The 22500-nt window shown below is 47.3% G+C and overlaps 1 protein-coding gene across 1 annotated transcript in view; it reads left to right on the top strand.

Annotated features, from left to right (window-relative positions):
• Positions 1-22500, top strand: part of LOC118790902 (dedicator of cytokinesis protein 2) — an 82239-nt gene that overhangs the window by 18715 nt on the left and 41024 nt on the right. Inside the window, exons 19-26 of the mRNA XM_036548031.1 lie at positions 2184-2273; positions 2430-2530; positions 4667-4801; positions 8088-8196; positions 9046-9116; positions 12386-12492; positions 15900-16042; positions 18931-19026. Of these exons, the coding sequence (XP_036403924.1) occupies positions 2184-2273; positions 2430-2530; positions 4667-4801; positions 8088-8196; positions 9046-9116; positions 12386-12492; positions 15900-16042; positions 18931-19026 (852 nt within the window). The remainder of the gene's footprint in view (positions 1-2183; positions 2274-2429; positions 2531-4666; positions 4802-8087; positions 8197-9045; positions 9117-12385; positions 12493-15899; positions 16043-18930; positions 19027-22500) is intronic.

Raw genomic sequence — 22500 nt, 5'->3', positions numbered from 1 at the left:
CCTGTGTGGTCAGAAGTTCCTCTGTTTGTCTGTCTGTGTACATTGTCATTTGGCAGATGTTTTTATTCAGAGCAACATACATGGTGCATCTAATAAAGTGGAGTGAAACATCGCAAAAACAGGACACCACTAACCAAATATCAACAAACTTCAGTGGCAAACATCGAGCTGGGATCACAAATGTGGGCCTCGATCACCATGTTAGTTCATGGGGAGGGTTCATTTGTGGTAGACAAACACCAGCTCCTTGAAACAGATAAAGGTTGTCACCAGTAACCATGGGTGAGACGTGGGAGAATTTAGGGACACTGTGAGCCCACAGCAGTGTTTTGCAGGATGATGGTCTGAATAAAAAGGACTTGGCTGAAATACAGAGAGGCTGAGTCTCGGCCAAACTGAGTCCCAGGTGATGGTTAGATATCCAGTGAGACATCAGGCCAAGGTGTGTGAGGAAACATGAGCATGAGATGAATGGAAGCAGCTGGGTATCATTACAGTTACATTAGCAGCCATGGGGTGGTAGGGTCGGGGAACAGATGGGTCCAGGGCTGGTTTCCTCAGCAGGGATGTGAAATGAACCTGCTGGAAGGCAGAGGGGGCACAGCCATGGATCAGGGAGTTGTTGATGAGTGACTTAATGAATGGGAGAGTGTCAGGTGTGATCTTCTGGAGAGGAGGAGAGGGAAGGGGGGGCAAGGAGCAGAGAGTTAGGCAATGAGGCATGAGGAGTTCTGAGGCCTACGTTTGTCAACAGAACAGGATAAGTAACGGAGGGCTGTTGGCTGAGTTTGAATGGGCTGTGGTTTGATTGAAGGAGTTGCTGATGGTGGCTCAAACAATGCAAAGTCATTGGCAGAGAGAGAAGAGGGAGGAGGGAGTGGTGGAAAGAGCAGGGATGAAAAGGTGGAGAACAGGAAATGACAGAATGTGACATATAGTTGAGATTCTGGTAGACAGAGAGATCAGCGAGGGTGTGAGATTTTTCCCAATTTTGTTCTGCAGTCCATAGTTTGGCTCTGTCAGCATGGCGTGTGTCAGACAGGCCTGGAGACAAGGGGGAAAGCCAGACATAGCTGAGAAACATTCCACACATGGGAGTGAAGAAGGGGCCATGAAGCAAAGGGTAGAGAGACGGGTAAGGCTACAGTGGTAGGTGACAGAGGGAGGGCTGTAGGGGTTATGGTGAGAGGTGACTGAGTTGGGGGGGTTCGGGCTGTAGGGGTTATGGTGAGAGGTGACTGAGTGGGGGGGTTCGGGCTATAGGGGTTATGGTGAGAGGAGACTGAGTGGGGGGGTTTGGGCTGTAGGGGTTATGGTGAGAGGAGACTGAGTGGGGGGGTTCGGGCTGTAGGGGTTATGGTGAGAGGAGACTGAGTGGGGGGGTTCAGGCTGTAGGGGTTATGGTGAGAGGGAGACTGAGTGGAGGGGTTCGGGCTGTAGGGGTTATGGTGAGAAGAGACTGAGTGGGGGGGTTCGGGCTGTAGGGGTTATGGTAGTCAAATGACCAGAGCAAGGAGAAGAAGCCAGTGTTCAAAAGATGGGGTTGGTGAGGTGAAATACAGAGACATTCCAGTTATTAGCGATGAGCAGACTCACACCACCACCCTGTGAAGAAGGATGGGGCGTATGGGTGAAGGTGTGTTGAGAGGAAGGGTAGTGGGCGTGGCAGTGTTGTGGAGGGGCAGTGGGCGTGGTAGTGGATGTGGCTGTGTGGAGAAAGGAGAGTGGGCATGGTAGTGGGTGTGGCACCAGATGTGGCAATGTTGAGGAGGGGCAGTGGGCATGGCAGTGGGTGTGGTAGTGTTGAGCAGGGGCAGTGGGTGTGGCAGTGTTGAGTGGGGGAAGTGGGCATGGCAGTGGATGTGGCAGTGTTGTCAGGACTGATATGTGTCTCTTTGGAAGCCAGGAGCTGGAGGGAGAAGGAGAGGGGGTGTAGGTTGTGGTGAGATGTGTGCTGAGGGAATGTTTTTGGGCAGATGAGGTGAGCAGAGAGAGATGGGGATTGTATATTCACTCCCTCAGTCTGTGTTTCTGTCTGTCTATGTATCTGTCTGTTTGTCTGTCTCTACCTCTTTTTACTCCCCCTGTCTGTCTGCCTGTCTGTCTGTCTCTATCTCTTTTTACTCCCCCTGTCTGTCTGTCTGTCTGTCTGTGTGCCTCTCTTCTCACTCCTCTGTCTCCAGTTTCTGCAGGACACCCTGGATGCCCTGTTCAACATTATGATGGAGCACTCCCAGACTGATGACTATGACATCCTGGTGTTTGATGCTTTGGTGCGTAGCTGTCTTCCTCTCTCCCCTCTGAGTGATTAACCTTTCCTGTCAGTAGAAAACCACCTCAGAGTACTCACAACACTCTAAAATAACTGAGTAATATGTTTGTTTGCCTGAAAGTATCTTTGTGTAATGTCTGTGGTGTCTGTTTCTCAGATCTACATCATAGGTCTGATTGCAGACAGGAAGTTTCAGCACTTCAACACAGTGCTGGAGGCCTACATCAAACAGCACTTCAGTGCCACCCTCGCCTACAAGTATGTCTGCCTCTTTCTCTCTCTCAACAAGAGAGTAAATCACTCATATTAATAATGTGGAATATATTACTATAAGGAGTAAATCACTGCTAATCACTATTCACAGCTGAATGCTTCAGCTTCTCTTGTTGGGCCATAAAGAATAATCCCACCTGCTTCATGAGTTTTATGAGCTGTTTGCATTCAACCGTGCTGCTCATGCTGCTCTATACGCTGCTCTCTGTGCTGCTCTATACGCTGCTCTCTGTGCTGCTCTATACGCTGCTCTCTGTGCTGCTCTGTGTGCTGCTCTCTGTGCTGCTCTGTGTGCTGCTCTATACGCTGCTCTCTGTGCTGCTCTGTGTGCTGCTCTCTGTGCTGCTCTATACGCTGCTCTCTGTGCTGCTCTATACGCTGCTCTCTGTGCTGCTCTATACGCTGCTCTCTGTGCTGCTCTCTGCGCTGCTCTCTGTGCTGCTCTGTGTGCTGCTCACTGTGCTGCTCTGTGTGCTGCTCACTGTGCTGCTCTGTGTGCTGCTCACTGTGCTGCTCTGTGTGCTGCTCTGTGTGCTGCTCACTGTGCTGCTCTGTGTGCTGCTCACTGTGCTGCTCACTGTGCTGCTCTCTGTGCTGCTCACTGTGCTGCTCTGTGTGCTGCTCTCTGTGCTGCTCTGTGTGCTGCTCTGTGTGCTGCTCTCTGTGCTGCTCTGTGTGCTGCTCTCTGTGCTGCTCTCTGTGCTGCTCTCTGTGCTGCTCTGTGTGCTGCTCTGTGTGCTGCTCTCTGTGCTGCTCTCTGTGCTGCTCTGTGTGCTGCTCTCTGTGCTGCTCTCTGTGCTGCTCTGTGTGCTGCTCTCTGTGCTGCTCTGTGTGCTGCTCACTGTGCTGCTCTGTGTGCTGCTCACTGTGCTGCTCTGTGTGCTGCTCACTGTGCTGCTCACTGTGCTGCTCTCTGTGCTGCTCACTGTGCTGCTCTCTGTGCTGCTCTCTGTGCTGCTCTCTGTGCTGCTCTGTGTGCTGCTCTCTGTGCTGCTCTGTGTGCTGCTCTCTGTGCTGCTCTCTGTGCTGCTCTGTGTGCTGCTCACTGTGCTGCTCTGTGTGCTGCTCACTGTGCTGCTCACTGTGCTGCTCTCTGTGCTGCTCTGTGTGCTGCTCTCTGTGCTGCTCTCTGTGCTGCTCTGTGTGCTGCTCACTGTGCTGCTCTCTGTGCTGCTCTCTGTGCTGCTCTGTGTGCTGCTCTCTGTGCTGCTCTCTGTGCTGCTCTGTGTGCTGCTCACTGTGCTGCTCTGTGTGCTGCTCACTGTGCTGCTCACTGTGCTGCTCTCTGTGCTGCTCACTGTGCTGCTCTCTGTGCTGCTCTCTGTGCTGCTCACTGTGCTGCTCTCTGTGCTGCTCTGTGTGCTGCTCTCTGTGCTGCTCACTGTGCTGCTCACTGTGCTGCTCACTGTGCTGCTCTCTGTGCTGCTCACTGTGCTGCTCTGTGTGCCTAATGCAGGTTTCACTGCAATAACAGAGTGATCTGAGTCAGTCTCAGCCTCAGTCCTTTTATTCAATTCAATCCAATTCAGTTTATTTATATAGCGCTTTTTACAACAAAGTAGCTTTACATAGGTATTCCAGGCCTGATACCCCCTCAGAGCCAAAGGCGACAGTGGCGAGGAAAAACTGTCTTTTATCTGCACCCCATGTTCCTCGGGGGCAGAGAGTGCCTGCATACAGTCTGATGTGTGTGTGTGGCTGTTGCAGCATTAGATACACAGTAAAATCCGCACACACACATACACACATACACTCAAATACACACACACATATGCTAATGCACATGGTAGTACAAACACACACACATCTGTGCTAAAACACATAACAATGCAAACACACACAGTTATATTTTGTTTTCTGAATTTATTGATCTTTTTTTTAATGTTTCCTTCAGACATGGACTCTGCCATGACTTTTGCCAGGGTTCTCATGAATGCTGGCAATCTCAGCCAGGCCTGGGAAAAATGGCCTCAAATATACCTCTTTCATTTCTGTATCTATACTCTATATCAACTACCTCATTCAGTACTGTAAATATATATTCTATATCATATGTCTCCTTTACACATGTATCTATATTCTGCATCGTATTTCTGGTTTGTTTCTGTGTCCCGTGTGCAGGAAGCTGATGTCGGTGCTGAAGACCTATCTGGATGTGTCGAGTCGGGGGGAGCAGTGTGAGCCCATTCTGAGGACGCTCAAGGCGCTGGAGTACATCTTCAAATTCATTGTGCGCTCCCGAATGCTCTACTCACAGTGAGTGCACCTGCAGACAGGCGTCATGATGAGGAATAAGAAATGAACCAAGCCGCAAAGCATAGTGGAGTTTAATGTGTGTATTTATGCTTGTGTCTCTGTGAATGCTTGTGTGTGTTTGTGAATGTGTATGTGTCTGCATGAATATGTGTATGTGTGTGTGTGTATGAATGTGTGTGAATGTGTGTGTGTGTGTGTGTGTGTGTGTGTGTCTGTGTGTGAATGTGTGAGTGTGTGTGTGTGTGTCTGTGTGAATGTTTGTGTGTGTGTGTGCGTGCGTGTGTGTGTGTCTGTGTGAATGTTTGTGTGTGTGTGTGAGTGTGTGTGTGCGTGTGTGTGTGTGTGTGTGTGTGTGTGAATGTGTGTGTGTATGTGTGTGTGTGTGTGTGTGTGTGTGAATGTTTGTGTGTGTGTGAATGTTTGTGTGTGTGTGTCTGTGTGAATGTTTGTGTGTGTGTGCGTGCGTGTGTCTGTGGGTCTTCAGTGCCAGATCGTCTCAGTGCCTCACCTGCTTTCTTTCTTCAGTGCCAGATCGTCTCAGTGTCTTACTGCCTTTGTTTAAAAAAAAAAAAAAGAGAAGAAGCCTGTTCTGTTGCTGACACTTGGATTACCCTTTTGCCTACTGCCCTGGAACTTTGCTGACCTGTTTTCCTGTCAGCTTTTTGCCCATATCGATCCTGTTTCTTGCCTGCAGTGTGCCTGTCTTCCCGGTAACAAGCCCTGCTTGTAATATAGATTCTGACCTTTTGCCATTTAGGATATTCTCCGTTTACAGCTGGAATTTTAGCTACTGACTCGGACTGTTCTGACTTTTTGGGGGTTTTTTTGACTTGCTGAATAGCTGTTTTGTACGGCCTGCGTCCTTTCCTCACGAACCCTGTCAGTGTGTGCAGCGTTTTGTACCTCCCCGCCTGCGGACTCCTTCAGCTCAGCCAGGCTGATTGGGCAACTTCTTTCTCTAATGGGCTCTGACGGCAGAGTATGGTGTTCATTAAGAGGGACTCTCAGCATGCACATGACAGCAAAGAATAACAACCACTTTCAATTAGAAAGCAGATTCCCTGCTGGGGCACCGCTGTTGTACCCTTGGGGAAGGTACCTAACTCACAATTGTCTTGGTAAGGATCCGGTTGTGTAAACGAATAAAACTAAGTCAGTCTGGATAAGAGCATTTGCTTAGTGACAGTAATACAAGGTAATGCAGTGTCTGCTTTTCCAACACACTGACAATCAACAGCAGAAGGAAAAATGTTATAGGTGAGAAGAATGACCTCCCAAACAAAACATACATGCATGTATCGACAATACAGAAAATCCTGAAAAACAAAAAATGAAATCATGAAATCATCTTTTAGTCCATGTCATAGATATCTGAATCATAGTTTCTGAGATTTCATACTTTATAATGTTCCAAACTGCAATAGTGGAGTGTGTAAAATATCTTCACACCCAGCCCTGTCTCAAAGAAAAATGACAATACAAATCAAAAAGCTAGTCTGTCAGGGCTCAGGCAAGGACTCAATCGCAGACCACAAGTGCGTCGGTTTCCGGGCAGATTTAATGAAATCGCAAAGCAGATCGTTAAACAGTTCACAGGCAGGGTCTAAACCAGAGAGGCAGTCCAAGGGAAGATCCAGGTATGGGAAAGTCGGAACAGGCAGGGTCGAACAACGGGCAGGCAGAGAGATCAAGCGAACAATACAGAGTGGCAGGCAATAAACAGATCAAAAAACAGGCAGGTCGAAAACGGGAAACGGCAAACCGACAGAAAAACGGCGGGGATGAAACAGTCAGAAAATACTGCTATGAACTAGCAACAATACAGAGGCACGCAGGGCAGATCTAGGGCAGGGCTGACAAGGGGATGGGAAGCAGGTGTGCAGGTGGGCAGGTGAATGCGATAAGCAATCAGGCTGGTGGAGAACCGGGCGGGGAGCAGAGCAGGGCTGAAACACAAGGGAAAAACAAAAGCACATGGGACGGGAAAAAACAAAAACACAACAGCTAGGGGGCGGGAGCACTGACATAGTCTGTTTCCTTATACCTCCTGTCCCACACAAATAAATGACACAAGATCAAATGTATTTCATTCAAGGAAACACAATGAAGAATGAAATTTTGCATTCTAAAATTCTAAATAATGCATGTGTGTGAGCGTGAGTCTGTGTATTTGTGTGCATGTGTGTGAGCGTGAGTCTATGTATTTGTGTTCATGTGTGTGAGCGTGAGTCTGTGTATTTGTGTGCATGTGTGTGAGCGTGAGTCTGTGTATTTGTGTGCATGTGTGTGAGCGTGAGTCTGTGTATTTGTGTGCATGTGTGGGGGCAGCAGTGGAGCATAGTGGATAAGGAGCATGACTCATCACCAAAAGGTTGCTGGTTCAATCTCCTGCTGGGGCACCGTTGCTGTACCCTTGGGCAAGGTACTTAACTCCCAATTGCCTCAGTAAATATCCAGCTGTACAAATGGATATCATTGTAACTGATGTAAGTCGCTCTGGGTAAAAGCATCTGCTAAATGCCAATAATGGAAAATAATGTGTCTGTGTATATGGGCTTAAGTGCATGTGCATGTATATTTCGTGCCTGTGTGTGTGAAATGCAGGGTGAGAGGAGGTGTACTCGTACAGAAGCAGTAGATCAGAGATGACAATGCCAGCATTAATCACATGTTGCTCAGAGATCTGCAGTTTTATGGGAAATTACGGTGCAGATTCATAATCTTCAATTCACCCTCCTGCTGCCCTGAACATCTGCAGAGTTACACTGAGACAGAGGGATAGACAGGGAGAGAGACACAGAGGTATAGATAGAGCGAGAGGTATAGACACAAAGAGAGGTATAGACAGAGGGATATAGATAGAGAGGTATAGACACAGAGAGAGGTATAGACAGAAGGATATAGATAGAGAGGTATAGACACAGAGAGAGGTATAGATGGAGAGGTATAGACACAGAGAGAGGTATAGACAGAGGGATATAGATAGAGAGGTATAGACACAGAGAGAGGTATAGATGGAGAGGTATAGACACAGAGAGAGGTATAGATGGAGAGGTATAGACACAGAGAGAGGTATAGACAGAGGGATATAGATAGAGAGGTATAGACACAGAGAGAGGTATAGATAGAGGGATATAGATAGAGAGGTATAGACACAGAGAGAGGTATACATGGAGAGGTATAGACACAGAGAGAGGTATAGACAGAGGGATATAGATGAAAATAAAGTGCTGATTTGGTCACATTTGGAAGGGTGTGTGATTGTGCTGTATCTCTCTGCCTACAGGCTGTATGAGGGAAAGGAACAGGCGGAATTTGAAGCTTCTCTGAGGCGACTGTTTGAGTCCATCAACAACCTGATGAAGAGTGACTACACCACTACACTCCTGCTACAGGTACACACACACACACTCACACACACTCCTGCTCCAGTACACACTCTCACACACACTCACATTCACACACACTCCTGCTACAGGTATACACACACACACACACCTGCTACAGGTACACACACACACACACACATTCTCTCACACACTCCTCCTACAGGTACACACACACACACACACTCTCTCTCTCACACACTCCTGCTACACGTACACTCACACACACTCCTGTTGCAGTACACAGACACACACACACTGGCTGCAGGTGTGCACACACATCTGTGTATCAAATATCAGGTTCCAAACAACACCACCCCTCTGCTTCTGAGGTCCTGTGTCCCTGTACCCAAGTCAGTGCCCTGGAACATGATTAAGGATCAGTTTGCATATACAGACTTTACTGCAACAACAACAACAACAATAATAATAATACATAATGTATGTATGTATACATTATGTATTATTGTGTTTTATTCACACACACACCAGCTGAGATGGAGAGGGAGGGGTTCAGCCAGTGGAACTAGGGATCATTAATTGGCCAGACTGAAAGAGTCTGATTGGTCAGCAGGGAATCCCCTGCTCCTATGACCACAGAGAGACAGGGCCTGTTTCACACCCCATCCAACAGACAGAGAGATTTTCTTACTGTTGAAATGAGAGAACTGTGGAAATTCCCCCCTGATGAACGTGCCAGAAACAGAATACAGATTAGTGTAGAAGATGCACTGTAACTTTTATGTTGTGTATGTAAGCATATGTTTGCATGTATGTGTCTGTGCTTGTATACTGATGTACAATTTTCCTGTGCATATGTGTGCATGTGCACATGTGTGTGTGCATATCTGTGTCCAGGTTGCTGCTCTGAAGTACCTGCCAACAGTCCTGCATGATGTGGAGAAAGTGTTTGATGCCAAGCTGCTCAGGTGAGTCTCCCTCTTATATCTGTTCCATGTCTCCAGCAGACAAAGTTTTCCCCAGGCTGTCAGGCTGTCTTCAGTTCAGCATTTCAGCAGAGAACAGTGCCCTCCTCCATTTCTGTCCTTCCTTTTCTATTCTTCATGTCAATGTAATGCATACAGGAAACACCACTCTCTATCAGTGTAATGCATACAGGAAACACCACTCTCTATCAGTGTAATGCATACAGGAAACACCACTCTCTATCAGTGTAATGCATACAGGAAACACCACTCTCTATCAGTGTAATACATACAGGAAACACCTCTCTATCAGTGTAATGCATACAGGAAAGCATCACTCTTATTTCACTAATAACCTCTATCCATTACGCCCATATAGAGTAGTGTAATGGATATACTGTAGAATAGTTCTGCTATCCTGTGTCCATTATGCTGATAGAGAGTGGTGCTGTCCTACATTCGCTAAACCAACAGAGAAAATGGTAAAGTTAGATTAATTGATCCAAAGATGATATAAATTATGTGAGAATTTTCATGTCTTTCCAAAACACCTGTTAATATGTTTTGTATAAGAAATACAAGAAATACCATACTCATAAGAAGAAATGCAGCCCTTTCTTCTACATGCTGGATGGACAAGAGTATGGCTGGGATTGGCTAGAGGGCAGTAACCACATGCTGGTATTGTCACATGGTAGAGGACTGTGAGCAGCATGGTGACCTGTTCAGCCGTCTCATGGTGCACTTTTCTGAGCAGCAGATACTGCACAAACTCACAGCCTCCCCAGTGCCGTCTCTGGAGCAGGTAGAGCATTCACCCATTACAGGCCCACTGTCAGACTCATTACACAGGCACACTGTTCAACATGGCCAGATGATTCCTGATAATTACAATGTTTCTTGCCCTTTGTTTTTCCAAGACCAATCATCAGCCAAAAGCATCTGCGTAGATTCTTTCCTTTATCTCTGTGAGAAAGCAAATTTCCCCATGCAGCTGGGACCGTTAGCTGCTGGCTCTCAGGAGTTACTGTTGCATAATATCTATACGCAAGCCAATGTCCTCACTGAACTTCAAAGCCGTCATCAAGTCATCTTTTATGTGGATTTTTTTTGTTTTCTCATTTTTTAACTGTGCAATTTCAGCAAATTGCTTGCAGTACTTTATCTTACAGCATGATTAGCAGTTTTTATTCCTGAAAGGAAAGTTTGCTGCTGATGAATCAGGTCATATTTTACTTAGAATGACATTTTACCATGAAATCATGCAACTGCCGATCTTTCTGAGTCAGATGGACAAGATTCTGCAGAGACACAGTGAGACGCAGCGAGACACAATGATTACACACAGAGACACAGGGAGACACAGGGATACACAGAGACACAGGGAGACACAGAGACACACAGAGACACACAGAGACACAGAGAGACACAGGGAGACACAGGGATACACAGAGACACAGGGAGACACAGGGATACACAGAGACACAGGGAGACACAGAGACACACAGAGACACACAGAGACACAGAGAGACACAGGGAGACACAGGGATACACAGAGACACAGGGAGACACAGGGATACACAGAGACACAGGGAGACACAGAGACACACAGAGAGACACAGAAAGACACAGGGAGACACAGAGATGCACAGAGACACAGAGAGACACAGAGAGACACAGAGACACAGAGAGACACACAATGAGACACAGTGAGACACAGTGAGACATAGGGAGACACAATAAGACACAGAGAGACGCACAGAGAGACACAGGGAGACACAGAGATGCACACAGAGAAACAGTGAGACACAGTGAGACACAGAGAGACACACAGAGACACAGAGAGATAGAGACACAGAGAGACACACAGAGACACAGAGAGACACACAGAGAGATAGAGACACAGAGAGACACACAGAGACACACAGAGACACAGAGAGAGTGAGACCCACAGAGACACAGTGAGAGTGAGACACACGGAGACACACAGAGACACAGTGAGAGTGAGACACACAGAGACACAGTGAGACACACAGAGACACAGTGAGAGTGAGACACACAGAGACAGAGTGAGACACACAGAGACAGAGTGAGACACAGTGAGACACACAGAGACACAGTGAGAGTAAGACACACAGAGACAGAGTGAGACACACAGAGACAGAGTGAGACACAGAGAGACACACAATGAGACACAGTGAGACACAGTGAGACACAGGGAGACACACAGAGACACAGTGAGACACACAGAGACGCACAGAGACACAGAGAGACACACAGAGAAACAGTGAGACACAGTGAGACACAGAGACACAGAGAGACACACAGAGACACAGAGAGATAGAGACACAGAGAGACACACAGAGACACAGAGAGACACACAGAGAGATAGAGACACAGAGAGACACAGAGAGACACACAGAGACACAGAGAGAGTGAGACCCACAGAGACACAGTGAGAGTGAGACACACGGAGACACACAGAGACACAGTGAGAGTGAGACACACAGAGACACAGTGAGACACACAGAGACACAGTGAGAGTGAGACACACAGAGACAGAGTGAGACACACAGAGACAGAGTGAGACACAGTGAGACACACAGAGACACAGTGAGAGTAAGACACACAGAGACAGAGTGAGACACACAGAGACACACAATGAGACACAGAGAGACACACAATGAGACACAGTGAGACACAGTGAGACACAGGGAGACACACAGAGACACAGTGAGACACACAGAGACGCACAGAGACACAGAGAGACACACAGAGAAACAGTGAGACACAGTGAGACACAGAGAGACACACAGAGACACAGAGAGAGTGAGACCCACAGAGACACAGTGAGACACAGTGAGACACAGGGAGACACACAGAGACACAGTGAGACACACAGAGACACAGTGAGACACACAGAGACACAGTGAGAGTGAGACACACAGAGACAGAGTGAGACACACAGAGACAGAGTGAGACACAGTGAGACACACAGAGACACAGTGAGAGTAAGACACACAGAGACAGAGTGAGACACACAGAGACACAGTGAGACACACAGATACAGTGAGAGACACAGAGACACAAAATTTTGCATTTAGGTAACAGAAAGGTTTCATGCGATTACTCAGCCAGATGTTCTCAGCCAGTTCAAATGGCTTTTAAACCTGCCATGGACCTTGAAAGATGTACTGCCAATGACACACTCATCGGAACAGCAGCATCTGTTTCAGATCAGCCCAGATTCTTCTCCCTGTTTCTGTCTGCAGCCAGCTCCTGTATGATTTCTACACCTGCATTCCTCCAGAGAAACTACAGAAACAGAAAGTGGCATCCATGACAGAGATTGTGGGCAGCAAACTCTTCCAGAGACAGGGTAAGAAAGCTGCATGTTTCTCTCTCTCTCTCTCTCTCTCTCTCTCTCTCTCTCTCTCTCTCTCTTTTTCTTTCCTGGTACATGTTGCCAAAGCATTAACGAGACATTAAAACATAACCCACAATAGAAAAATCAAATGTAGAGCATTCCCATAAATAGAAAACTAAAACAGGATGTCCCTTGTCTGCTTTGTGTCCTTCAGGCCATAGGATGGGCAGGCTTCTGTATCTCTCACATTCAGAGCTTTGGGAAGAATTGAAAGAGAAAGAGGTTTTTCCTTATGTGGCTGCATTTCTATCATGGTGTATGAACATCTGTCTCCACTTCCTGAAGCTGACAGTGTGAACACAACGTGTGCTGTCTGGGCCGCCAGGACTGCCTGTGTTAGCCTGTGCTGTCTATGCTGCCAGGGCTGCCTGTGTTAGCCTGCACTGACTCTGGGCCGCCAGGACTGCCTGTGTTAGCCTGTGCTGTCTCTGGGCTACCAGGACTTCTTGTGTCGGTCTGTCCAAAAAACAAGACTGTGCTAATTGAGCCTGTAACTTGGCAAGGTATTTCTCAAATTTCACAGTTACCATGCTCAGGTAACCTGGCACAGTGCATTCAGGTGTCTGGTATGTGTTTGTTGTGTTATCATTAGATTAATGAAGTGCTTTTGTCTTGAAGTGGTGTGCGGTTAGTGGGGGTTTGTGCCGCTGGCTGAGGGTTAGGGTTAGACTGTTTTCTGCATTCAGATCTCAGTATTGCAGGGCTTTATGATGGAGTGAGTTTGGGTCACTGTTTCATATTGCTATGAGTCCAAAATCTGAAGTTTCTTTATGTATGTTAATACTCAGTGGCTGCACCTCTAATGCAGCCCCGCATGTTTGGGGATTTTCTGTGCAAGAGAGGCACTGTGCTCAGTGTGTGCTGAGAGGCACTGTGCTCAGTGTGTGCTCAGTGTGTGCTGAGAGGCACTGTGCTCAGTGTGTGCTCAGTGTGTGCTCAGCGATGCTGTGCTCAGTGTGTGCTGAGAGGCACTGTGCTCAGTGTGTGCTCAGTGTGTGCTCAGTGTGTGCTCAGTGTGTGCTCAGTGTGTGCTGAGAGGCACTGTGCTCAGTGTGTGCTCAGCGATGCTGTGCTCAGTGTGTGAGTGTAGGAGTTTTACAGGAGTGTGGACTGATTGGTCTGCATTGGTGCTGCTCATGCTCTGATTGGTCTGCATTGGTGCTGCTCATGCTCTGATTGGTCTGCATTGGTGCTGCTCGTGCTCTGATTGGTCTGCATTGGTGCTGCTCGTGCTCTGATTGGTCTGCCTTGGTGCTGCTCGTGCTCTGATTGGTCTGCATTGGTGCTGCTCGTGCTCTGATTGGTCTGCATTGGTGCTGCTCGTGCTCTGATTGGTCTACATTGGTGCCGCTCGTGCTCTGATTGGTCTACATTGGTGCTGCTCGTGCTCGGAGCATCATGGCTGACCTGGAAGCAGGACTGTTACGCATGGAGGATCCATCCAGAGACGACACTCACACTCTGCTTTCTTATCCACCATTATAAGGATGTCATATTCATGAATGAAAGAGTAGTTGTTTTATTGTGTGCTTTATGTATCTTGCAGGCTGTGGCTGGCAGATAGACAGGTAGGACAGGTAGACGAAGGTTTTTTTTTAAAGAAGCTGGTGGGTGCGGGGGTGGGGTGGGGGTTCAGTGCAGCCGATTATTGATGTTATTTTTGGGCAGCTCATTGATCACACAGTTGCCTGGAGAGCAGCTTCTGTCGATGGCAGCACACTGATTGGTTCCCCGACTCCTGAGCGGTGTGGCACACTCTACATCATGGAGGTGTCCCTTAGTTTATCTGTGCGTTAGAGGCGTTCTGAAGTACACCCACACCATGACATCATCTGCATGTGCTGAGAGCTGGAGTGTCGTATGGAAAGGAGCTCTTTAGAGCTCTGCAACATACTGCCTTTAATCAGCTTTCACACTTTCATACAGAATGACCTGCATGATCTCAATAAATCTGCCTTAAAGACCGGCTACTCCCCGGAAATGGCTCTTCTTTCTGTCACTAATGGCCTTTGCTCTGCAAGGGCTGCTTCCTAATCTGGTACTTTTAGATGTTTCTGCAGCCTTTGACACAGTAAATCACCTCATCCTCTCATCTTCTTCGATGGTGATGGGCATCTCCAGGGATCTCCTTTGGACTTCATCCTGCCTCTCTGGATGCACCTATCAGGTGTCCTGGAGAGAAGCAGCATCAACCCCTCAGATCCTCTCTGTAGGAGTCCCTCACAGTTCAGCCCCGGTTCCTCGTCTTTTATCCTTGTATACAAGATCATGTGCCTCTGTCATTTCCTGCCATGGCTTCTCATATCACCGCCATGCTGATGATACTCAGCCATACCCATCCTCCCTTACTTTGATGCCCAGGTTTCATCATGCATCTCACTTGCTTGGCTGATGTCTCTTTGTGGATGTCTAACCATTTGTGAGACTCAGTTTGGCTGAGAATGAGCTTCAGAATGCTGGTGTTAGCCTAGCGAGCAGTGCAGGGAATTGCATCTTCTCCTCAGTCAGACCGCACACACCAGCCAGCAGCTGAAACAGCTCATAAATGCCCATCACACAGTAAACCTGTGTTGAACTCCCAGCATGCTCTGTAAACACCTGTGCTTACTTCCCATCACACAGTTGTCAAAGAGCAAAGAGTAAAGGAACAGAGAGATCAATTTCTTCTATCAGTGCATACTGATGGAAGGCTTCCATCACAATAAGAGAACTCAATAAGGAATGTAGCTGAAAAAAATGCTTTTTGAATATTTGTGACTTCAGTACTACTCCCTATTCATAACCTCTGTAATATATCTCAGACAGCTGTGGAGGACGTGGGCAGATACTAACATGCAGCAATTTCTCAATGTATTCAACTAAATCCATATTGTACAGTTTATTTAAGTGTGTGTTTATTTATGTATGTATGTAGGTTTACTATTTTGTAGACTAGGTTTACATATTTTACAGACTAGGTTTACATGTTTACTTTTATAGATTAGGTTTATATGTTTTATAGGCTACTGTTATGGGTTAAATGGGGCATGTGTGTGTGCGTGTGTGTGTGTGTGTGTGTGTGTGTGAGAGGGCATGTGTGTGTGTCTGTGTGTGTGTGTGTGTGTGTGTGTGAGAGGGCATGTGTGTGTGTGTGTGTGTGTGTGTGTGTGTGTGTGTGTGTGAGAGGGCATGTGTGTGTGTGTGTGTGTGTGTGTGTGTGTGTGTGTGTGTGTGTGTGTATGTGTGTGGTGCAATCAATTCCATTCCAGATCAGGCAGCTGAAATTGGGTTCCTGAAGATTTCTTTCGAAAATGAGTGATTCTGAGGAAAGCTCCGCCTCTCTCTGTCATGTGACCTCCCTGTGACCCCGCTGTGTGCAGAGTGCCGGGACGTGCTCTTACCCATGATGCTGCGGGAGCTGGGCGTAGCGCTGGCGGACGTAGGGGAGGGGCCTCAGGACGAGCGCAGGAACAGTGTGGAGCTGCTCAACAACATCCTGGAGGTGCTGAGCAGGACTGACGTGGTGAGAGACTGCAGCCACACATACACACACACACACATACACACACACACACACCATACAGATACACTGGTTTTTCACACTCTCCTGTTTTACCAACTAAATCTTCCCATTCCCCCAGCTCCCATAATGCCCTGCTTCCTGAGCAAGCTGTGTGAAGGGGAGGGAGAGGGAAATAGAAAGATTGAGTGTGAGTGTGTGCTTGGCTGTGTGCATATGTGTGTATCTGTGTGTGCATATATGTATGTGTGTATATCTGTGTGTGTGTGTGTGTATCTGTGTGTGCATATATGTATGTGTGTATATCTGTGTGTGTGTGTATGTGTGTATATCCGTGTGTGCATATATGTATGTGTGTATATCTGTGTGTGTGTGTGTGTATGTGTGTATATCCGTGTGTGCATATATGTATGTGTGTATATCTGTGTGTGCATACATGTATGTGTGTATATCTGTGTGTGTACGTGTTGTTTGCATGTGTGCATGGGAGTTACAGCCGGGAATCTGTTGGCAAATGAAAAGGTTTAATCCCTGTTCATCTGAATCTCAGATGCTGTAAATCTGTCTCACTCCATTATATTCTCTGCACATTGAACTGTCATGACAGGAGGCTTCCTGTCTCATCCAATCAATTTTGGGCTCCTGCCCCCAGCATGGGTTCCTTTGCTAATCACTGTGCAGCAGTGACACGCTGACACCCGACATTCAACAGTGTGTTACAGTAACACACATGCACAAACATGTACTCACAGACACACTTCTCCACACTCCACACAGCATACTCTGCCTGCAGGGGGAAGTCTGAAAGCCCGGCTCGGGGTTCGCAGTGTAGCAGTGTGAATATTACACTGTTTATACATGCCGTCAGTAGGCTGCCTGCACTGTAGTGAAGGGCAGTCACTGTAAATCCAGCTTTATTTTGAAAACAGAAGGCCAGCAATTGCAGATAGTGACAGCAGTTTCCCAAAACATTTCATAATGTAGAGCTGCCTGTAGAGCTCTCACTCGAGCACACCAACGACGGAAGTGCCCGAGTGGTGGAGGATGGCGTGCCGTCTTACCTTTGGAGGCTCAGGACCAGAATTCATTACATATCACTGAGACAGAATGCTTATATATGCAACCAAGGGACTGTAGCCTCTGGTCTCGTGTAGTGTTGCTCTATACGGGTTGCAGTCTCTCATAGAGATGCATACATGCCTGTGGCCTGAGCTTGACCTAAAATGGCTCTAGTTGTATAGGCAAGAGACTACAGAGTATACCGATAGCATAATGATTCTGTAAGCGTGTAAATAGCAGTTATCCTACTGTACAGTGATCAGCTGCAACGGGTAAGACAGAAAATCTTGCAAATCTTGTGATAACCTGGGGGGTACGAAGGGGTGCTAATGAACGAGGAATGCAAAGATAAGTGCACTCCTCACTGTTCACTTTTCTGCCACATGTTACAGTCTTTATTATGAACCCATCGTCCCTCCCTGCTACATACAACATTGACATGCATGTGAAATTAGCTTTCAAATGACACCAAATGTGATTATGTTGCACATGAGAATGACCATATTCAGTACTTTTGACAAGAGATGAACAGAGTCCTGAGTGTTGCTGTGCTGTAGATTGCCTGGCAGCAGACAGAGTCCTGCCCTTAGCGTGACCTGCTGACCAGAGATTAAGGGCAAGGGTTGGCCTGCCGCTACCCCCCAGTTGAGCTGCTTAATAGTCACGCTTGGTGGGTGTTGCATGGTAACTGAGGTATCCAGATAACTATTGCACCCTCCTGACCTCCTGCAAGCCCAGAGGTGAACACTTGCATTCCTTTGGGGGGTTTTGAAGGATATGTGGTCCTGTAAATTGCCCTACAATACCATGTGAGCAATTCCATTCAAAATAGCACCAAGTCGCATAGTTGAGGGAATCCTAAGCCACAAAAGCGGCTTTCACTTGCCCTCTGTTGCTCCCTTAGAGCGACTGTAGAGGCTCGTACCGTTGGTGTGGCCACAATCCCTCTTGTTTAGCATTCCAGGGTGTATGTTTGCACAGACCCTCCACTACTGTATACGACTGCATACTACTGGCTACTGGAAGCACTTGGTCCAGTGTTACCACTGTTTCTTACTGTGTGTGAGAAACGTGTATTCATACCGTGAAATTCAGTACTATCTCTGCTAACATTATCATATTTTTTGGCTTCAGTGCAGGTGAATAAATTTCACATAAAATTTGTAAGATGCAAACGTGCAGCTGAGGGGAGAGGAGACCGGAATACGTCCGTGGAGAGAGCAGAACAGACAGGAGCGGGATAGCACGTCACCAAGGGCACCGCGATGTGAGGGGTGGGGGAGGGGGAGGGGAGGGGAGGGTTTTGCAGACTTTGGGTGACTTGTGGGTGGATAGGGAAGCAGGAAGTCAGAGAAATAAAGGACAGGCTTTATAGGCAATTGGGATAATTTTGTTATAAACAGTCTGACTGTATTTAACTTTGTATTTCACTCCAGCACAGATCTTACAGGATGGAGGTGATGTGAAACTCGGAATGAGAGGAAACAGAAGCAGGCAGCTGAGTTCCAGCAGCCTGCTCTGCACTGCCACTCATGCCTGTCATGACTTTTACCTGATGCAATATATGATTATATAAGAAGCATCAACAGCCTGAGTCCCAACACCCACTGAAGATGATAACTTTAGGACAGTAAGCAGGTCTATTGTCCACATACCAAAAAAACCACAAAAACTGCAGGTTCAACCACTACCCTGACATACAGTGGTGGTCATATTAGTGGAGCGTTTGGAGTGTATGGTAGGGGTGTAGGCTGTGTGTGCAGTGTGTGTGTGTGCGCGTGTGTATTCTCAGTTGTTCTCATGCTCTCCATCCTGTGTCTGTTCTTCGGCAGGGCGACACCTTTAAGCACATTCAGGACATCGTCGTCACTCTGCTGCGGACCATAAACCGCACCGTCATCACCATGGGCCGAGAGCACGCGCTGATCGTGAGTGATCCGCTTCTACCCTGCCCTTTCTCTCTCTCTCCCTCTCTCTCTCTCCCCCCTCCCTCTCTCTCTCCCTCGCTGTCTCCCCCTCACTCTTTCCCCTGATGTTAAGATGACACCAGGCCAGAGGCAGGTCTCAGGTAAGACAGCCTAAAGTAACTCTTTTTCTCTTTGCTTCTACACCCTGATCTGAGATCTGTCCACAGCTGTGGCCCAGGTTCACTGTCTGAGAGGGTCAGCTGTTTGACCAGGACTGGCGAAGGAGGAGATTGCACACAGATATCACTATCTAAACATAATCACTTTATTATTAACAAACAGCTGCAGAAACAGCAGGTAGCTGTGCTCTCCAGCCTGTCCTAAAAGGCACAGGGCTCTGGCTGCTCTGCAGGGAGCTGAAGGACAACAGGAGCGTCACCTGATTCATATCCACTCATACATGAGCAGTTGCATTTGTGGATTCGTACATGAGCAGTTGCATTTGTAGATTCGTACATGTGGAGTTGCATTTGTAGATTCATACATGTGGAGTTGTATTTGTAGATTCATACATGTGGAGTTGTATTTGTAGATTCGTACATGTGGAGTTGTATTTGTAGATTCGTATATGTGGATGTATATTTGTAGGTTCACACTCGTGTTTTGCTGGGTGGTTACTGTGTGTGGGGTGTTTGTGTAAAACACTGGGTAGAGTGTTTATGATGACCCATGATTATTACATTAGTAAAATCTCTGCTTTTAATGGGTCTAAGGTATTAATTCCATATATGATGCCAGAGCCTGGACAGTGAGAAGGAAAGCTATGAAAATAACCACAGAAAATTAGTAGAAAAGTGAAAGGCAAGAGAGATTTTTCACCATGGGGGGGTTGTGTTGTATTGTCTCACTTATTGCACGTTTTCTCAGTGGAATTTTGAGAGCAGGGCCTGTATCTCCTATGTGAGTCTGCATGTGTGTGCAGTGTGTTCTGATTGAGGAGTCTGTGCTGCTCTTGTTGTATTCTGTGGAAGAATAGTGTTATGAGGAGGATGGATTCTAGGCTCTGATTGGAGGAACAGTGTAATGAGGGTGTGGTCTAGGCTCTGATTGGAGGAGTCGTGCCAGTTGGATTGGCAGGCCGCACACAGGGCAGGTCCCTTTGTTCAGCGTTTCTGAGGTTCGAGTCTGACAGCCTGCAGCAGCAGCAGCAGCAGCAGCAGTAACAGCAGCAGTAACAGCAGCAGCAGCAGCAGTAACAGCAGCAGTAACAGCAGCAGCAGCAGCAGTAGCAGTAACAGCAGCAGTAACAGCAGCAGCAGCAGTAACAGCAGCAGTAGCAGTAACAGCAGCAGTAACAGCAGCAGCAGCAGCAGTAACAGCAGCAGTAACAGCAGCAGTAACAGCAGCAGCAGCAGCAGTAACAGTAACAGCAGCAGTAGCAGCAGTAACAGCAGCAGCAGCAGTAACAGCAGTAGCAGCAGCAGTAACAGCAGTAACAGCAGTAACAGCAGCAGCAGCAGTAACAGCAGTAACAGCAGTAACAGCAGTAGCAGCAGCAGCAGCAGCAGCAGCAGCAGCAGTAACAGCAGCAGCAGCAGTAACAGCAGTAACAGCAGTAACAGCAGTAACAGCAGCAGCAGCAGTAACAGCAGCGGCAGCAGTAACAGCAGCAGCAGCAGTAACAGCAGTAACAGCAGTAACAGCAGCAGCAGCAGCAGTAACAGCAGCAGCAGCAGTAACAGCAGCAGTAGCAGTAACAGCAGCAGTAACAGCAGCAGCAGCAGCAGTAACAGTAACAGCAGCAGCAGCAGCAGTAACAGCAGCAGCAGCAGTAACAGCAGTAGCAGCAGTAACAGCAGCAGTAGCAGTAACAGCAGCAGTAACAGCAGCAGCAGCAGCAGTAACAGTAACAGCAGCAGCAGCAGCAGCAGTAACAGCAGCAGTAGCAGTAACAGCAGCAGCAGCAGTAACAGCAGCAGTAGCAGTAACAGCAGCAGTAACAGCAGCAGCAGCAGCAGTAACAGTAACAGCAGCAGCAGCAGCAGTAACAGCAGCAGCAGCAGTAACAGCAGTAGCAGCAGCAGTAACAGCAGTAACAGCAGTAACAGCAGCAGCAGCAGTAACAGCAGTAACAGCAGTAACAGCAGCAGCAGCAGCAGCAGCAGCAGCAGTAACAGCAGCAGCAGCAGCAGTAACAGCAGCAGCAGCAGTAACAGCAGTAACAGCAGTAACAGCAGCAGCAGCAGTAACAGCAGCGGCAGCAGTAACAGCAGCAGCAGCAGTAACAGCAGCAGCAGCAGCAGCAGCAGCAGCAGCAGCAGCAGCAGCAGTAACAGCAGCAACAGCAGCAGCAGCAGCAGCAGCAGCAGTAACAGCAGCAGCAGCAGTAACAGCAGTAGCAGCAGCAGCAGCAGTAACAGCAGTAGCAGCAGCAGTGTGCCAGCTCCTCGTCACACAGATTAAACCCTCTCTAAACCATTAGCTCACAAAACATTCTGTTACACGGCATCAGATAAGCTCTTTTCAGCAGCTGGTGGAAATAACGTTTTGAAAATGTTTGGTCACACGCTGAACAGAACGTGCAGTCAGGTGCTCCACCATCTCCGGCAATGTGCCCACCAATCAGATCACTTCTGCAGGTCTGTGGACCAGTGCAACACTGTCCTATACCAGTAACATGACACCATGCTTCCACAGCCTGTGAGATTCTCAGCTCCGTGGTAACAGTGTAGCCTACATAAGTATCTTCAAAAATACAAGGCTTTGGTGTCACTATGACAAGAGCTGGCTGTAGCATCTCTTTGGTGACAGCAGGTCAGTGAATCTACCAGTGAGATGTTAGTTTTTTACAACTGTTTTCACACTTTGGTCAATACAAATACACTTTTTCAAAACTCTTAACACAGCGTGCATAACAGCCATGCATATGAGCACATCAGTTAATCTTTCATGCAATATGCGCTACAACCACCAAAACACTTCATAATTCACCCAAAAGTGACTTGTGCTGCCATGACTATAGCAAATGTTCTCTCCCAGGAAGACTACATTGTCACTCAAAATGCAATGGACTAAAAAACAGAAACCACTTGAAGCATTGCAAAATGCATATATTATGTGTTGCCATATCCTCAGTTTTTGCATAGATTAGTGCTGCATTGTAAAAAAAAAAGTTTACAGTACATTAATGCCAAAACAAATATAATCTGAAATGCTGCAATATACCTCATTGACAGCTCCTGTGCTACAATGTTTTGAGGTATATTCTAGTACAACAAGAAGTCTGCAGATGCTTTTCATTTCTAGTACAGTAAGTGAAACAACAACACATGATACTACCACTAGAAGTCTGCTGTAGCCCTTATGTTGATCCATGGTGTCCTCTGTATTTTGAGTCAAATTTTTATGAATTTCACATTTACTGCAACATTCTCCCTTGCCTTGAACCTTTAGAAAAAAATCTTTAGCATATCTTATCCACCCCTACAATCCCCC

This window comes from Megalops cyprinoides, chromosome 16 (assembly GCF_013368585.1).
Source record: "Megalops cyprinoides isolate fMegCyp1 chromosome 16, fMegCyp1.pri, whole genome shotgun sequence".
Taxonomy (NCBI): domain Eukaryota; kingdom Metazoa; phylum Chordata; class Actinopteri; order Elopiformes; family Megalopidae; genus Megalops; species Megalops cyprinoides.
This window is presented reverse-complemented; position numbering and strand designations above follow the sequence as displayed.